The 16223-nt window shown below is 42.4% G+C and overlaps 1 protein-coding gene across 1 annotated transcript; it reads right to left on the reverse strand.

The window, feature by feature from the left end:
- Positions 1-884: 884 nt before the first annotated feature.
- Positions 885-15254, reverse strand: LOC143326201 (uncharacterized). The gene is made up of 5 exons (XM_076739741.1): positions 14966-15254; positions 13467-13598; positions 7356-7441; positions 2304-2414; positions 885-977 (listed from the first exon to the last, which is right to left on the reverse strand). Exons 1-5 carry the CDS (start codon positions 14979-14981, stop codon positions 885-887), a joined length of 438 nt encoding a protein of 145 aa, XP_076595856.1. The 5' UTR covers positions 14982-15254.
- Between the last annotated feature and the right edge of the window lie 969 nt (positions 15255-16223).

A 16223-nucleotide genomic window follows, 5' to 3' on the forward strand; every position in this document is an offset into this window, starting at 1 on the left:
GTCCACGACAGACGCCATAACTGAGGAGAAACGAAGCTAAGGTGCCCTGTGTGTGGGCAGAAATGCGATGACTAGAGGGGGCATTACTGAAGCATGGTGCTGAACAGAAGGGGGAGTAAAAATAGAGAGAAGAAAATAGAGAGATGCCGAGAAAACAACAAAGTGCTTATGCGTCCATGAGCGCATTGGAAAGCAAAATAAACTCTGTGTAATTACCCATTCACCTTGCCACAGAAAGCAATGCATGTGAAATCAGCGTGCTTGCTGAGTGTGCATCATCACGAATGTGCTCGACGCGCGTACGGCGTAAAAACAGAGCGGAGAGAGGGAGCGAGCGAGAGAGGGGGGAAAAAACAACAAAGACACAAATTAAAAGAGGAATGAAGAAGACAGGATGGAAAACAGAGAGGCGAGGGGAGAGATAGATAGAGAGTAAAAGAGAGTCAGAGCAGTCTGTAGGGATGCAGGCGGGGGAGGAATGTGGTTTCCATGGCAACCCGAGGAAGGCTGAGCTCTGGGTGTCCGTTCCAGCTCTGCACTGCACCGGCCCTCGCCTCCCAGCCGCCTTGCTCTCTCTCTCTCCAGCCTCCCCCACTATATCTTTCCTCTCCACACACCCTCCCTCTTTTCTCCCTTTCACTCCCTCCCTCCCGCGCTCCCTCACCTCCCTCCTTCATGTGATAGAGGGAGTCACACACACACACACGCGCAAACACACACACACACACACACACACACACACAGCCAGCTCCATATTATCCACACCAGAGTCAACCTGTACTGTCACTGCATTCTTATGCAGACATTATCATACGAGCACACTGAATCGATGCGCTTACAGCCAGCATCTCCCTCTCTTTTACCCCTTCCAAGCCCCCTGATCCTCACGCCTCCACACCCCCACCACCCACCGATTGCACTAGTTCTGGGCTCAGCTGAAACGCCAACGCCTGCGGCCACTGTGCTGCCATGTGCCACTGGCCGTGTTGTAATGTGGAAGGCATGTGAACACAAGGGCTTTCAACAATACTGAGGAACACGGCTAGCCTATGAGACATATCTCTATCATGAAGTACAAGGACTGTTGCTCATGTAAGCAGCAGGCTGACCTAAGCCTGGGCGATAAAATGACGGTGATATATACCAGTGATAGATCAACAGCCATAAGAAAATAGTTTGATAGAACGTTGGATAGTTTCACTTAAATGCGTTAAATGCAAACCGGCACACAATGAACACGGCCTGGCTCACAAACGGACTCATATCCCTTGATAATGGAGAGTGCTACAAGTGACACGCAAGCAGGCAAAAATTTAACAGATGTGTTTTGTGCATTACGCCATCGATACGACCACATGGCCGGAGTTTTGGAGAAATGTTTCTGAGTGCTAGGATGGAGGTAAGGACTGTCCAGTTTCCCCATTTGAACTACAAAGTTAAGTTTCAAGTTACTGTCTGCTTGTTTAATGTAACTTGTGATCAGTGCGGGGGCAGTGAGGCAACAGGTAGGTCCATACACCTCACCTGGCAGCCGAACACTCATCTTTGCACATTCATATATGCATGAACATTGCAGTTTTTACACTTTTTATTTGTAGATTTAACAAAAAGATGTTGCGTGTTAATTAGTGAGCTTTAGTAGTCTTTGGTAGTCTTTAGACAAAGGCGAGCTAGCTGTTTCCCAATGATTATGCTAAGCTAAGATAGCCTTGCTTTATGTTTAGCATGGAGACATTGGAGTATGATCAATCTTCTCATGTAACTCTCGGCAAACAATTTTCCAAGATGTTGAATAATTCCTTTAAATTGCTGATATGAGCAACAGTATAAAGCATTAATAAATGCAAACATTAGCTACTTTTGTTGAGTGTTTCACAGTTGCGGGTGAAGAGAATAATATTTACAAAATTGCTGTGTCACATAATTACAAGTGAAATTTAAATACTATGTGTTCTGTATGGGCATAATACAAATACAAATTAACATTGTAGGTGTTCAAAAACTGAAAACAAATTAATTGAATCTATTGTGATAATTAATGATGAACGATGAATAATAATATCATGAATAAAATGTTCCAAAGGTCATCATCAACCTTTATCAAAAGGAACAAATGTTTCCTGATGCTCTGTTGAACCTCGATAGGCTGTCATCGAGAATGCATCATCATCCCATCGGCAGGCTCATTAGTATCTGCCTCTATCAGCAGCAGCTGCCTTTTCTGACGCCTGGACAGAGTCAGTGAGGAGAACATGTGTTCAGGAGACCCCTGGGAAACTCCCTTTTTGCTTTGCTTCACTCACCTTTGGCATATCGACATGGGAGCGAGTCACCAAGCCAGAAACTCGCTCCACTTTGTGAGGGCTCCTCCTGCTGGTCACTCGCACCCGAGACACACCCTCCTCCTCCTGGTCCTGTGGGACAAAAATGAATAAAATCAGATAAAATAAAAAAGAAAAGCCTCCTCCAGAAATAATCAGGACATACTCCAACAACAAAGAGGACAATCGTCAGCAACAGTATTATAGGAATAGCGTTTAAATAAGAAAATCTGACACCACTCTCATGTTTGAGTAGCAACTAGAGAAACATTTTTATTGTGCAGCAACCAGAATATTTTGCTGGTTGTAAGAGACTTTAAGAATTCTGGAAAAAACCCTCATAACAGTGCTGAAAGTAAAATCAGATGTTTAACTCTGTGACTTGAATATAATGGCACGACATCAGAGGCACAAAGTGGATCTACTCTGCAGCCTCAACACGAAGCTCAAGCCAGCAGGCTGTTAGCTTAGCTTAGCATGAAGACTGGAAGTTGACCAGCCTGACTCTGTCTAAAAGGTACAGTTAAGAATAAGACACAACACATGGATGTTTGTTGTGGAAACAGTCAGCTTCCAGAGCAGCACGGAACTGGACTGGGTGGTTGATATCTCATGGTTTGTGACAAATAAAAATCAATGTAAAATAGCAGCAAACCAATCAAATCAGGCTACAGTACCTGAAATTCACTGAGACCCTTCCCGTTCAGGCAGTTTAGACCACACAGACCCTTAACTGACAGCAGAGGGCAGCCTTTAGAGGAGGCCATCACTGGTGAAAAGTTTTAGAAAAAAGTTGATTTTCCAACCAAGCGCTGCTTTGTCTCTCAGCTGATACCTCCAAATTAAAATGAAAGCTGCTCTTGAGTTCAAGCAGAAAAGACAAGTGTTTATATGAACACACACAGCCCTGAGCATGCAGGCTGCGGCGCCCGGCATCACTGCAGCCAACAGGAAAGGAGTTAGAAGGCAAAAACCAACCCTCAAAATTACATTAATGTCAAGTCTGCAGTACTGTCACAACATTTTTCTTGGTTTTTGCACTGGTATAGCTCAGATATACTATGTGTTGTTGCAGAGATGCTAAGTGAGTCTCTCTTTGACGGCTCCATTCCCCAGTGGCGGCGCTGACAGGCGGGTCAACTGACACCGCCAGAGCCAGGGCTGCCACCCCACCCACCCCCGGCTGACTGCTCTGTCTAATAGTGGCAGCTCAGGGTAGGCCTTTTGCACTGTGCACATAGCCTCACACACTCACATGTACAAAATTGTGAAGACATATTTGAAATGAGTCAATCAAATAATATTGTCAAGTCATAAAATATTCAAAATGTAAGAAATGTTTCAGTTTCAGTTGGTCATTATTTCTCAGGTATTCCATGATTATAACACAATACGACCAAACGTAATACTTCAAAGGGCTCTTGCAATCAAACCACTGATTACTTTCTAATTATGAAATCAATTAGACTAATACAAACAGCTTCTACTCTCACTCTTTCTTCCATTTCTTTTCCAAAGGAGCTATTCTCCACTCTCACCTGCTACTCTGCACCAAATCAGGGAATTTGCAGACTCATTTAGTTTCCCTCCCATCCTCCACTCAGGTGACAGCATGGCTAGAATACTGATGAGCACCTCACTGGGTGTCCATTAAGCAGCTCTCTCTCTCTAAAACTTCCCCTTCTCTCTCTCCAGGACGGTGCCTGGGCCCCACAAGCAGCTGGGATCCAGAGAGGGAAGGATGGAGGCAGGATCGGGAGCCCTGCTGTACTGAATTAGAAGCTAGCCAGGGCGGATCACAGAGCACGCTGAGAGGAGCTTTGGACAGCAGAGTAAAGCTCAAGCCACAGTCATAGTTTGTGGTTTAGGTCTTCTATTATTGGAGTGACAGAACACAAATGACCTCATGTGTTTCAGCAATAAGGAAGTGCGCCAGAAGTGGGAATGTGTCACATTGTCTACATTAACATCTACCTCATGTGATCACCATTTTATCAAATATATGTCCAGTTTTACCACAAAATTTGCAGCACGAAGGGCTGATGGAGCTGAAAGAACATGACAGATTTTATTCTACAGCAGTTTGACAAACATCGACCGGTTATTACACAGAGGTGCTAATTAGATCAGTGCTCCTGCACAGCTTTCGGATGAGGTTGTTATGGAGCAGTCACCATGATTGCTTCTGCTCCATACCAACACACAGCTTAACACACAGTCTGAACATGTTGATATTTGTGCTTTACTATGTTTATAACAATATGATGTCAGAACAGAAGTTGCACAGTGGATCAAAATCAAATCAATCAAAACGAACATATTTGGACCACGATGGTCGGTGCTGATGAAGACTTACACGATCGGACAAGGCAGTGGTTATTCAGACAAAGGATGGGAACCACTGGACTAATCCAACATGTTAGAGGTCATAATTCTTACAAACACTTCCCATCATTTTTTGAACCCTGCACAATCACAAAATGGATTGTTAATATGTTCAGTGCTGTGTCCTTTACACAACGTTACAAATGCAAAAGAAACCTTTCTGTTCACTGGTTTAAGCTTTAGGATCAGTCATAACCTGGAAAACACAGTCTTCTGCACTGCAGCATCCATTTAATACAGTCTAGTAAATGACAAGTTTATTGTAGTTCCCGTGGTCAACTGACTGTACATAATCCAGTTCAGACTTAGCACATGAATTTCAAAAACATACTGCCATTAAGTGATTGACTGGAGGGAGGGGCTGTTAAGCATGAAGGAATAATGTTAGATTAAAGTTTTTATCTCGTGTGAGGATTGAATTGTGCAATCACCTTTATATTATAGGCCTAAAAAAACACTGAACAAGGGTCTGCTCTACGCATAGCTTAAAAACACATGCCTATACATGGTATATATGCACAATGACGCATCTGCAACAATCGATTAATGTTTGGAATCTACAATCGATCCATCAACCAAACAGGAAGCGGCTCAGTTTTTGGTCTGTTAAATGATGACTGGTGGATCAGAAAGGTGACGTCACTCTTGATAGCAACCCAGTGGTTGACATCACATTCACTGTGCTGATTAGTGACCAATCAGAAGGTCCCAAATGACCCAACAGCCAATGGTCGACCCCTGGAGCACAGTTTTAATCCAGAACCTGGTCACTGAGGAGGTCCAGCAGGACAGAGCCAGCTGCCCTCCCAGTGCTCGATGGTCAAACATGGATTAATGGATTATATGATGCATTATTATGTAGCTTGCAGTCTTTTTAATGGAGAATTTGTTCATTTTGTTACATTTTAATAAGGTCTGTGTGAGAAAACAATGAAGCCATCTGTGATCCAGAAACCACCTGGGGTTTCTGGGTGGCCCCCTGGTCTAAGACGTGTACTATATAACCGCAGGGGACCGGGGCCAGAGACCTTTATTGCACATCACAAATCTTTCTTTCTCCTCGTATTTCTTGTCTGTATTTCTACTGTACATTACAAAATAAACCCCAAGTGCCAAAAAATAATGCTTAGATGAAACAATTTTCCGCTCCTGTGTTTTTGGTCTTGTGCAGGTACAGTTAGCTTCTTCTGTGACCCAGTTTTTAGAGTCTTGATCAGCATGCTGGATGTCTCTAGATACATTTCTGCTCACCGAAGAGCTTTTGTGACACATTCAAAGCTGAGAAAAGCTTTAAAACCAATTTCTAGTGGGCTCTTTTCACGTCTGAAGTATTGTGGAGTTGACAGTGAATGGTAGTCCAACACAACCTAGACTCAAATTCTCTGAAGGCAGGTAATGGCTATTCCCATTTATGAGGCATGAGGCATTTGCAAATGAACTGTGTCTTTGGAAATTACCAGTAAACTGTGGCACACTTGCACCTATCTAAATAAATTGAATGCAGACCAACACACTAGGTTTCATTCTATATATGACAAAATCCCATGACACTTGTTCCCTTCTGGATAAGAAATGACAACAACAAGCTTTAGAAAATGGCCTCTTGCTTTTAGTGTTAAGGAATAAGGGTCTTTGAGGCCTCTTTCGGGCACACATAATTTGTTAAAATGAGCCTGATGTTTGAGTGGCAGAATCCAGTTGGTTGGTTCAAAGGGATCAAAGCTGGCCATTGTGCCTTAAATTCAATTTTCTAAATGACATGTCAAGATTTTGTGCTAACATTAAAATCACGTTTTTGTTTTTGGCATCACTGCCAGTCTGTGCCCCCACGTCCTGCACGTACACTAAGGTTGCATCACTGTGAGTGCAGACAAATAAGCAGACACACACACACGCATCAAGCAGAAGCTATAGTGTTTTGCTAATCTCTGCTAAAGAACAGGCCAAAGATCATTCAGTTAATGCTTTATAGAAGTCAGCCAAAGATCAATTTCATTAACATTTTGGCATCGCTGAAAGAACGTTATGAGGCAATATTAAATCATGCAAGTAATGTGAAGTCAGGGGTTCCTGCCCATCCAAAGGCTATTAGGAGATCAGTGACATGGAACTACAAACAAAATCATCCATATTCTCAACCACTTATTGATATTTCACTTGCTGTACATGTAGCCAGATCTCTGTCATGCTCCTCAGTGAACATCTACATCAAGTTTAAATCCACAAAAAAAGCTGCTCTTCTCCCTTCACTTCAGTTGTTGTTTTATACTAAAAATATTCTAAATAACCATGTGACTGCAAACACTTGTAACAATGAAAGGACTGCCTGAGAGCAACCCCCTGATGAGCAAATGGTAATCAGTGCTCGATTGACTCTAATTTCCTCTTCTCCCTCGACCCATGTGTCCCTCCCTCCAACTTCTTCTCCGTCTGACACTCACTCACCAGGTTGCAGTCACAGCCGCCATGACTCATGATGGCATTTATCCATGTAGGAGTACAAGGGACACAGGTAGTGCCACCTTTTGCTGGCTGCTGGGTAACCTCTCTGTGCAGCCAGGTGGCGAAACCCGGCACGTGCGACACCAGATAAAAATGTAAGCATGAAGCATATTTTCTCCAATCTATAATGTGAAGAAAGAAAATTACCTCCCACGCATCCTGCCTGCTGTCTTCTTTCACAACTGTTTGTTCCTTGTTCAGTTGCAAGGTCACCTCGTAACACTCTTGAATATCTGTGAGAAAAAAAAACAAAACAATGATGAGCTTTTTTCTTCTTTACTTGGATGATTACAAACATTTATGTGAGCGCTTTTTTTTTAGTCTGCAGTCTTTATTTTTTCTTGTCCATAACTTCTCAGCCGTCTAAAGTACACTGCCTTGGTTGCGTAAAAGGATCCTCCGATCAATCATGGGCACATTGGGAGATGTCTGTTTTCCTCAGTGGCACACTGGGTGAAAATGTGGGGGTGGGAGTCGTCTGTTTAAGTGGAAGTTATATCTCCACATTTGCAAGTGCCCTTTTTATCTTGTTGCTGAACTATACGACTCAGGTACTGACTGAGTAAATCATCAAGTCAGTGTCTAAAAGGCCCACATTATAACACTGCATACTATCTGAACAAGTAGCACAAACAACAACGTTCCTCCACTTTTTCAATCTCTTCGTTCAACAGCATCATTGATCAGTCACACTGTGGGTCACTTCCACTCTCATCGCTTTGAAGCTCCATTTTAGGGTGAGGGTACATGTGGGGCTACATATGTTGAGTAAAAATGGACACTGTCCCCTAGTTGGACTCACACTCTTTTACATGCTTTGATGTCAGTGCTCTAGAAATGGAAGTTGATTTTCAGAAACATATTTGCTGAACTTTCACTTTAAGGGCTGAAAGATGTGATTGTATAATCAGTAGAAAGGTACACTGTACACATTTAACAATCTCAGAACCAATCGGCATTCATCTCATTTAGATTTAGCCTCTGGGGGATGTGGCCAATTTTTGGGGCTTCTGGTGAGGCCATCGGCTGTCCAGACAACGGATATCCAGGCCAAGAAATCAAAAAAATAAATCGATGTGAGATGTTAGCTGATGTTTTGCATTTTGCCTCTTTTGCTCCGCACACGGACTGTTTACCTGCATGTAACCAAAGCCAGCTCAAATGTGATTGGTCAACACTATTCAGACTCAAACATAAACCAGAACACTCCCGTCACCAAAATCTTGCCCCTTGCCCACAAATTTTGCATTCACATTCATGCAGTATGAAACGGTTAAATCAGTTTATCATCTACATGTAATTCTGAAGACTCAGAGGAAACCAGGTTCTTCAAAGGAGGAAGATGGCAGAGAAAACAGTATGTTGTCTATGAGAGTAATGGTATTAGCACTGACATCTCAGCATGTTCCTCAACTCCTCCTCTGTTCTTTTAAAAGATTTCCTTTTCTCTTCACACTGAACTCCTCTGCTCTCTCCTCTCTGCTCATGTCCACTCATCACCTCTTGGCTCATTACACGTCCATGTCCTGTGGTCACCTATTGAGTGGCAGCCATCTGATGAGAATGCACTGGGACAATTTTGCTGATGTCACACGCAGGCCTGGTTACTGCACTGTTGACATAAAGAGGTTGCTGGAGAGTTCATCAACTTGCCAAAGTTCAAAGTCAGGACGAGACGGACTACAAAGACACATCTGAGCAGGACATCTAGGGAAACTTAATACAATTGACATACAAAAGACATATCTTTTTCTATTAACTATGTGCATCTTTTGACTCAAAGACTCAAAGAAAGTTCGGCACTCTGTGTGTATGTGTGTGAGACAGAGATAAGAGTCAGTATGTCCCAACAAGACGCTGCTAGAACAAAAGTGTAAGAATGGAGCATGTGACTCATCACTGTGTCTGAATGTGGAGGAGTGAAGCCATGTGTGGGCAGAGGAGTTTGTTGCACAGCTGACTAAAGAGCAACCTCACTTACGCCAACTCCTCTATGCATGCAGACACACACATACTGTAGACCTACCGGCATATACACACTTAAACAGAGGCACGCACATACAGACATCCACAGAAATATCCACGATGACACCTGCAGGCCTCCTTGTTGCTAATATGAATACTTATATCAATAGGTATTAAGTGCTAGCTGCTACCTTTTCCTTAAACCTGCATTAATTGTTTAACAGGGTGTAAACACAACATTAACATACCATTTTAGAGAGCTGATTTGGCGAACATGTGTGCCTTAATATAGCGTTAGCACAGTTATACACATCAAGCATACAGGGAGCAGCATTAGCATTCACTGGGTATTGTGTTTCTAGCATAACAGTCATTCTTTTATAGGTCTGGTTTGTTGTTATTTAGCTGCTAACTGCTCCGTCACCTTCACCAGCTAGACGCTTCATCATTTGGTGCTGGTCAGGTAGTGTACAGGAGGTTTATCAGAGTTAGCCAGCAGCTGAATCAAAAGAGTGAACCAAACAGTAAGTTTACAATGCCCTAAAAGATGCTAAAAAACTACGCAGCAATTGCTTGTGTCACCTTTCACATACATGTATTCATCTGACCCTGTGCTCATATTAAACACGGGTTAGTTCAGCCTCGAATAAGTCTTGAAAATGCTGCATCTGTTAAGTCTTGCAGGATTTGCTCTTCAGCTGCATCGCGGACACCAGGCCTGCTTTCACACAACTAACACTTCTAATTACATTGCTCATCTATTCCTGGCAGAGGTAACAAAACAGAGGAAAGTGCTCAATCAGGTCTTGAAGTGCTCTGAGAGCAGGATTCACAGTCACACAAAGTACAGAATTTTTTTTAACATCTCTGACTTTCCAAAAAATCTCTGAACTGCTCCAGCCCTCACAGACCACATAAATTCCAAGGCATGGAACAAAATACATAATCCAAGCCAGAAGTCTCTCTCACAGGACTTATTCCCAGATCTCTTTTTGATGTTGGGTCTATTTCGGGATGGTCTGGTCGGAGCACTGAGCCTTTTTGTCACAGTCATAGGGGGTTTCCTGCACTTTCTCCCTGTCCTACAAAGACTCTGCATGCAGGGTCAGCGTGTTTGTGTGCATTGTAGGCCTCTTCTATTTGCCATGCACCTATTCAATTGGACTGAAGTCATATCTGTATTGTCTGCCTGGGTGAATCACACACACACACACAAAAAAAAGAATGTGCCCCTGGTTCTTTACATGATGATGAGCAAACCACAGCTCACTAGAATAACACATTCACAGAAAACTAGGTCACAATTTCAAGGCAGGGCAAACAATTCACCCCCTTGTCACTGCCTTGATAAAGTATTCCCCAGGCATTTAGGGTCCTCTGTAATTTAACGTGTCTGTCTGTATGTGTGCCCCAACTCCCTCCGAACAGCCCCCCCCTTGCCTCCCACTGCATGTTTGTATGTTGGGACAAAAGGATGGATGCACAGTTAAGGCAACCTTTGTTCGTGACTGTGCAACCATGCAGACATCCAATAAAGTGGCCAGCACTGAACCTTCCCACACTGCATCAAACACCTCTTTACTTCCCACAGAGCATCAAAGTTAGAAGAAATCTCTTAAAGACAAATACTGTACTGTTATGCAGATAACTTTCTTCAGATTGTGAAAAGTACAGCTTTTCAATCACAAAGCTCTCCACTTTTCAGCCTAAGACCACTGACAAACGCAACATGAAATGGTCCTAACAGAACGGGTTCACACGGCCCTGTGCATGTGAAGGCAAACACAACAGGAGAGGATAAGAGGATGAGTAATATTTGTACTGCACTGTATTCCTATTAGTGCTGTGAACCGGCTGCACCTCCATTCTGCCTTTCCTGATGAGAACCACATGTTGAATTGAGAGGCAAAGCCTCATCAGCCCAGCACCTGAGACACACAGAGCACAGGCCTCTTCTTCTTCTTCCCTCACACTCTGCACAGATGAGCCAGAGAGCCAGGAGAGTTGTGGGAGAGGCTTGGCATGGCAGCCGAGAGCAGTTTATTTTCCTGTCTGCCTCAGGCTCGGCCCTGATTGAACATTCTTTGTGAGGAATGTTTGGAATCCTGATTTTGAAAGATAATCCTCTCCATCACTTAAACAAATAACAAGGTATATTACATCTGAGGTTACATCGATAGTTACTGGATTAAAATTGTGCATAGCATCGAGCTATTATACAGTTAGCCTACATTGTTTAAACCTTGCGTGTTATGCAGACGTGAATGAGTACTACTTAATACAAAAGCCTAAACTAGAATTACCACCTCCACAAACCAATGAAGTCACCAGTTGAGTTCACACTGTCCTTGACCTTTGACCACCAAAATCCAGTCAGTTCATCCTTGAATCCAAGTGAACATTTGTGCCAAATTTGAAATTCAAAAAATTGTCTAAAAATAATTCAAGGCGTTCCTGAGAACCCGAAAACATAATGCCTCTGACCAAAGCTGCCACTGAGGCATGAGAAGTTTTTCTCAACATATAATGCAAAACAATGCCAATACTAAGAGAGACTGATAAGACTTGACTATGTTTGTCATGGCTGTTTTCCCTTCAGAGACATACACAAGTTAAAGGCCCTCTGGAGATAGAAGACAACCAGCGCCTTGCTTTAGCATGGTTTAATCCTATTCATACTGGGAATGGCACCTCGGCTGTGATTAAAAAACTCATTACATTTGTACAAAGGGTGAGCATAAAGTTCTTGTATGCAAAAAGATCATTTTTTTGTTAAACTGCTGCATCAAAAGGCCAGTGCATATATATATATATGCTGATGTTTAGCAGGTCCATGTATAATGTTTGTCACATTCGCCATCTTAGTTTAGCATGTTAGCATGCCAGTATCTGCAACTTTGCACTAAAGGACAGCTAAGGCTGATGGGAATGTCGTTAAGTTTGCAGGTATTTAGCCAAAAGCAGACTTTGAAATGGGACTTGTTGGCCCGTCAACACATATGTGGTCCTGAAATATGGACTTTGAACAATGGGTAAATGAGTCGGGTGATGGGGCGATGGTCCACAGCTGCATTCCCCTCCACTGAGGTGGAGAACGAGCAGAAACATTGACAAATCCTGCCTTCATGCATGAAACTTACATCGACCTTGCACTACAAACTATGAATTTACATAATTCAGATGAATTCTTTGTTAAAATGGCACCAAGTCAATCTGATAAACATAAAGATGTGTGATAAAAGTGGGTTAAGTATTACTGCAGATACATCACTGGTAAAAAAAAAAAAAAAAAAAAAAAAAAAAAATTACTGTATTTCTTTAACTGCCGCCTGAGCGGCCCCTCCTCCTCGGCTCCCCAGCAGTGAAGCAGCAGTGGAAGCAGCAGTGGGTCAGCAGTAGCAACAGCAGACCCAGGGGCAAGCATCATTATAACACGGCTGTGGTAATTAGAAGGACCACTCAACCATTGGTTAAACTGAAGAAATGTGCTTTATCTCCTTTGAAAAGGAACTGAGGTTAAGATTCCCATTGGCTTCCCTGAGCTCTTTTCCCAGACTGCAAACTTGTCAGGAGGTGTAGCTGGTTAGACATAATAACAGTGACTCTTCATATGAGCGGCAGTAGAAACTATGCAAACATCAGGACACTTTGCGGATGAGTAATATCAGTGTACTCAGCAGCTTCAGTACATTGCAATACTATTCCTCTCTTTCTTTCTTTCTTACTGGTGAATCTGTTTTCAGTTTTTCTGAACAACCATCTTCATCACGTTGCTGTAAGTTCATAAAGTACACGGTACAAATAAGACACCACTCTGCTCGAGTCAAGGAAGGAATTGTGCTTTCACAGTGTGACAAGTCTGAGCTTATAACAACTCAGTCTATAGATAGACTGTGTTGTGTGTGGCTTTATTGGGATTTCATTACAATCTGAGTATGTTACAGAGGGAGGTATACAGGCAACCTTTGTGAGGCAAACTGAAAGGCCTCTTTCATAAGACTTAATTGGGAAACTTTTAGACTCAGTTAACTTCCCATACAAATCAATACAACCTGACCCTGTGTACAGCCAGTGTCTGCCTGCAGCTAATCACGTGACGACACTAATCGGACTAAGGTACACTGCATTAAGATGGATATAGTATGACAACTGAGTGCAGCAAACCAAAAAAAAATAATCTGTAAACTATCTCCCTTACTAAAGCGAAGGGGGTGTGATGTAATTGAAGCTTGAGGGCAAAGTTTTGTAAGACTCCCTTCTGCAAAATAAGCAGCTTCAAAGTGTTTTCCTTACCAAGAAGAGCTTGGAACAGCTGGCTGCCCAAGATGGCAGACACTTTGCCCACGCTGGTCTTCAGGGTCTGCTCCTCTGGACGGGTCAGGTTGGCCTGGTACCGTCTGAGCAGCCCCACTGCTCTCTCTGTGTCTGCCTCACAAGATAAATACATGTCTCAGGACAACAGCAGCAGAGCACCTACACATGTCGGCAGTCATTACTGATAGTGTCAATGATATTCTTATCAGAATCAGAACCGGCTTTATTGGCCAAGTGTGTGTGCACATACAAGGAATTTGACTCTGGTTTAAACATTGCGTTCAATGTGCTTGCATGGGGAAAAAAAGACAAAAAATAAGTAAGTTACATTCAAATTAAAAACAATAACTTAAGTAGTACTTATGAACTGGAAGATTTATCTTATTGCTTTTAAAAAGGCAGCTAATCCATGAATACAGTGTGAAAATATGTTAAAACACCTCATCAAATCTGTTAGGGCAGAAACTCAGGATTAGTTCACTCTAAACTACACTGCAGATAATTTTCTTAAATCAACTGTCCTCTTTGTAAAACATCAACAAATAGTGAAATATGCCAAGAACAAGTTTGCAGAGTCCTTTGTGACATCTTCATATATCTTGTTTTGTCAAGTCAACAGTCCAAAACCCACAGATATTCAGTTTACTATGATAAAAGAGTAAGATAAAAAGAAAACTAGCCATGAATTTGTGCCATTGTTGCTTGACATTAGATGGCTAATCTAGCCACGCAATTATTGCTGATTACTTTCCTGTCAATCAACTGATTGATCATTCCTATCAGCTCTAAAATCTGCAGAAAGCAGGTGATGTGAAACAATAATCTAATGCTAAAAGAAGAAAGTCTGTCACAGAGGACAAAGAAGTAGCTCACATGAAGCAGGTAAGAAAGATACCACTTCCTTTTTGACTATCACAGACACACTATTAAGTACAAATATGGGGTTTTACAGAAAATACCATGTGATAATAATAGTTTATGTTTGACTTGTACACAAATGCAGCAGTGCTGTTTATTATATTCCCCTGTAGAGCACATTAGAGGTATTTTTCTCTTGCAGCACGACTGTACAGCTGGTTGTTGAACCCGGTGGGTGGTGAGGAACACAGCAGAGAGATGATGCACATCACGGAGGTAAATCTACTACTTCACAGTTTCCTACCTGATCCTGAACATTCTGATCGAGAAAAACCTCCGAAGAAGTCAACTATTGCCCGGAAGTTGCACAATTTCCAGTGACTGTATTTTACCTTTTTCATTCCCTCGGGACAAAAAAACAAACAACAACAACAACAACAACAAAAAAGTTTCTCAAGGGACTATAACTGAGGTGCCGTGACCCGTGAAAATCCGTGCATAAGATTTCGTGGAGTAATGACCTGGCATTTATCTAAACACTTCAACTTTAACCGAGATTTACTACAAAACTGTGACACGTGAGGGAGATGAAGACGTTACGTTGCATTAACGGTACTTACCATATTTATGGACCATGGTGTGGCCGACTCGAAAAGTCACATAAATTACAGGGTTCGAGTGTTTTTAGAAAAAATAATTACAGCAATAGTCCACGATAATTCTACGACCAAAACTGCCGTTCCCTCTTCCCAAACCAGTGAGAAGTTGTCTTTTATATCCAGTCGCCAAAACAACTTCCAAGGTGTACACTCCCCGTCTGTCACAGCAGCGGTCAGCGGTGGCCCACACCCACAGACACAAATGAAGATGTGACAAGGAGAGATTGTTTACTTCATGTCAACTTTCCAGAAGTTTGGGGCAAAACGGGCCCTGAACGTGACATGTTTCTCCTCCCCTCACGCGCATGCCTCGCCTTCATGGCAAACGGTAAAACCAAAAGCGTATTGGGACACTGTCGTACTAATGTAAAATAGATTAAAATTACTTATTTAGCTTATCTTTTGCATTACTGATCAAGCAGATCGTGAAGCATCTCATCCATGGTTAAAGTTTTGTCTAATCAGCCTCAAGTCGTACAAATATTTGGATCGCGTGCCATCTAGTGGTGCGTTTATGTGGTGCTAGGAAATCACAAATTAAATGGGAACCCAGTATGTTTACAGGTCTTAAGGGAGAACTAGCTTACTGAATACATGAAAAAAAGTTGTATAAAGCCTTCTGTGGCTCCAGGGGGAGCTGTGCGAAGTCTACTAAATTGCCTCTAGTGAGTCAGCGTCGGCTGCGGTTGAAGCCTACAGGTTTGAAAATGAAAAAAATGCTGGGGGTGTGAAGAAAGAGGGGAGCTTACCAGACCTCGACAACCCGCTACTCATCTCTGCTTCAGGCTAACGGTCCGTCGCAGTATTAGCAGCTACTAGCATAACCGAACCGAATCTCCGACCGAACTGCCGGTGGTCGCGTTGCATTATGGGTAATGTAGGCGCCAGGTTTTAACGAGGGGGAAAGACGTGTGGAACTGTCCACTCTCCATCGTGAGCCTGGCAATGTTACACGCAGAGGCTGAAAGTAACTAAGTGCATTGACTCAAGTGCTGAAGTACAATTTTGAGATACTTTAACTTTACTTGAGTAATAATACAATCATTATCATTAAAATTACAGTATTTGGTTAATATTACTGATGCATTAAAATATAAGCAAATGTACTACAAATGAGCATTTGATGATGTAGCTGGCTGCCATAGACCTAATAGTACCCACTTCATATACATTTGGGTGTTTTAATTTAACGTATGTATGTAGGTTTATAGAAACGTCA

The sequence above is a fragment of the Chaetodon auriga genome, chromosome 9, assembly GCF_051107435.1.
Source record: "Chaetodon auriga isolate fChaAug3 chromosome 9, fChaAug3.hap1, whole genome shotgun sequence".
In the NCBI taxonomy this organism is placed as follows: domain Eukaryota; kingdom Metazoa; phylum Chordata; class Actinopteri; order Chaetodontiformes; family Chaetodontidae; genus Chaetodon; species Chaetodon auriga.

Excerpts from the sequence above, each read along its gene's own strand:
- LOC143326201 (XM_076739741.1), bottom strand. Across the intron at positions 2,415-7,355 it reads GCAGGCAGGATGCGTGGGAG|GACCAGGAGGAGGAGGGTGT; the intron begins GTAATTTTCTTT and ends TTTGTCCCACAG. Across the intron at positions 978-2,303 it reads CCCATGTCGATATGCCAAAG|TGGCACATGGCAGCACAGTG; the intron begins GTGAGTGAAGCA and ends CAACACGGCCAG.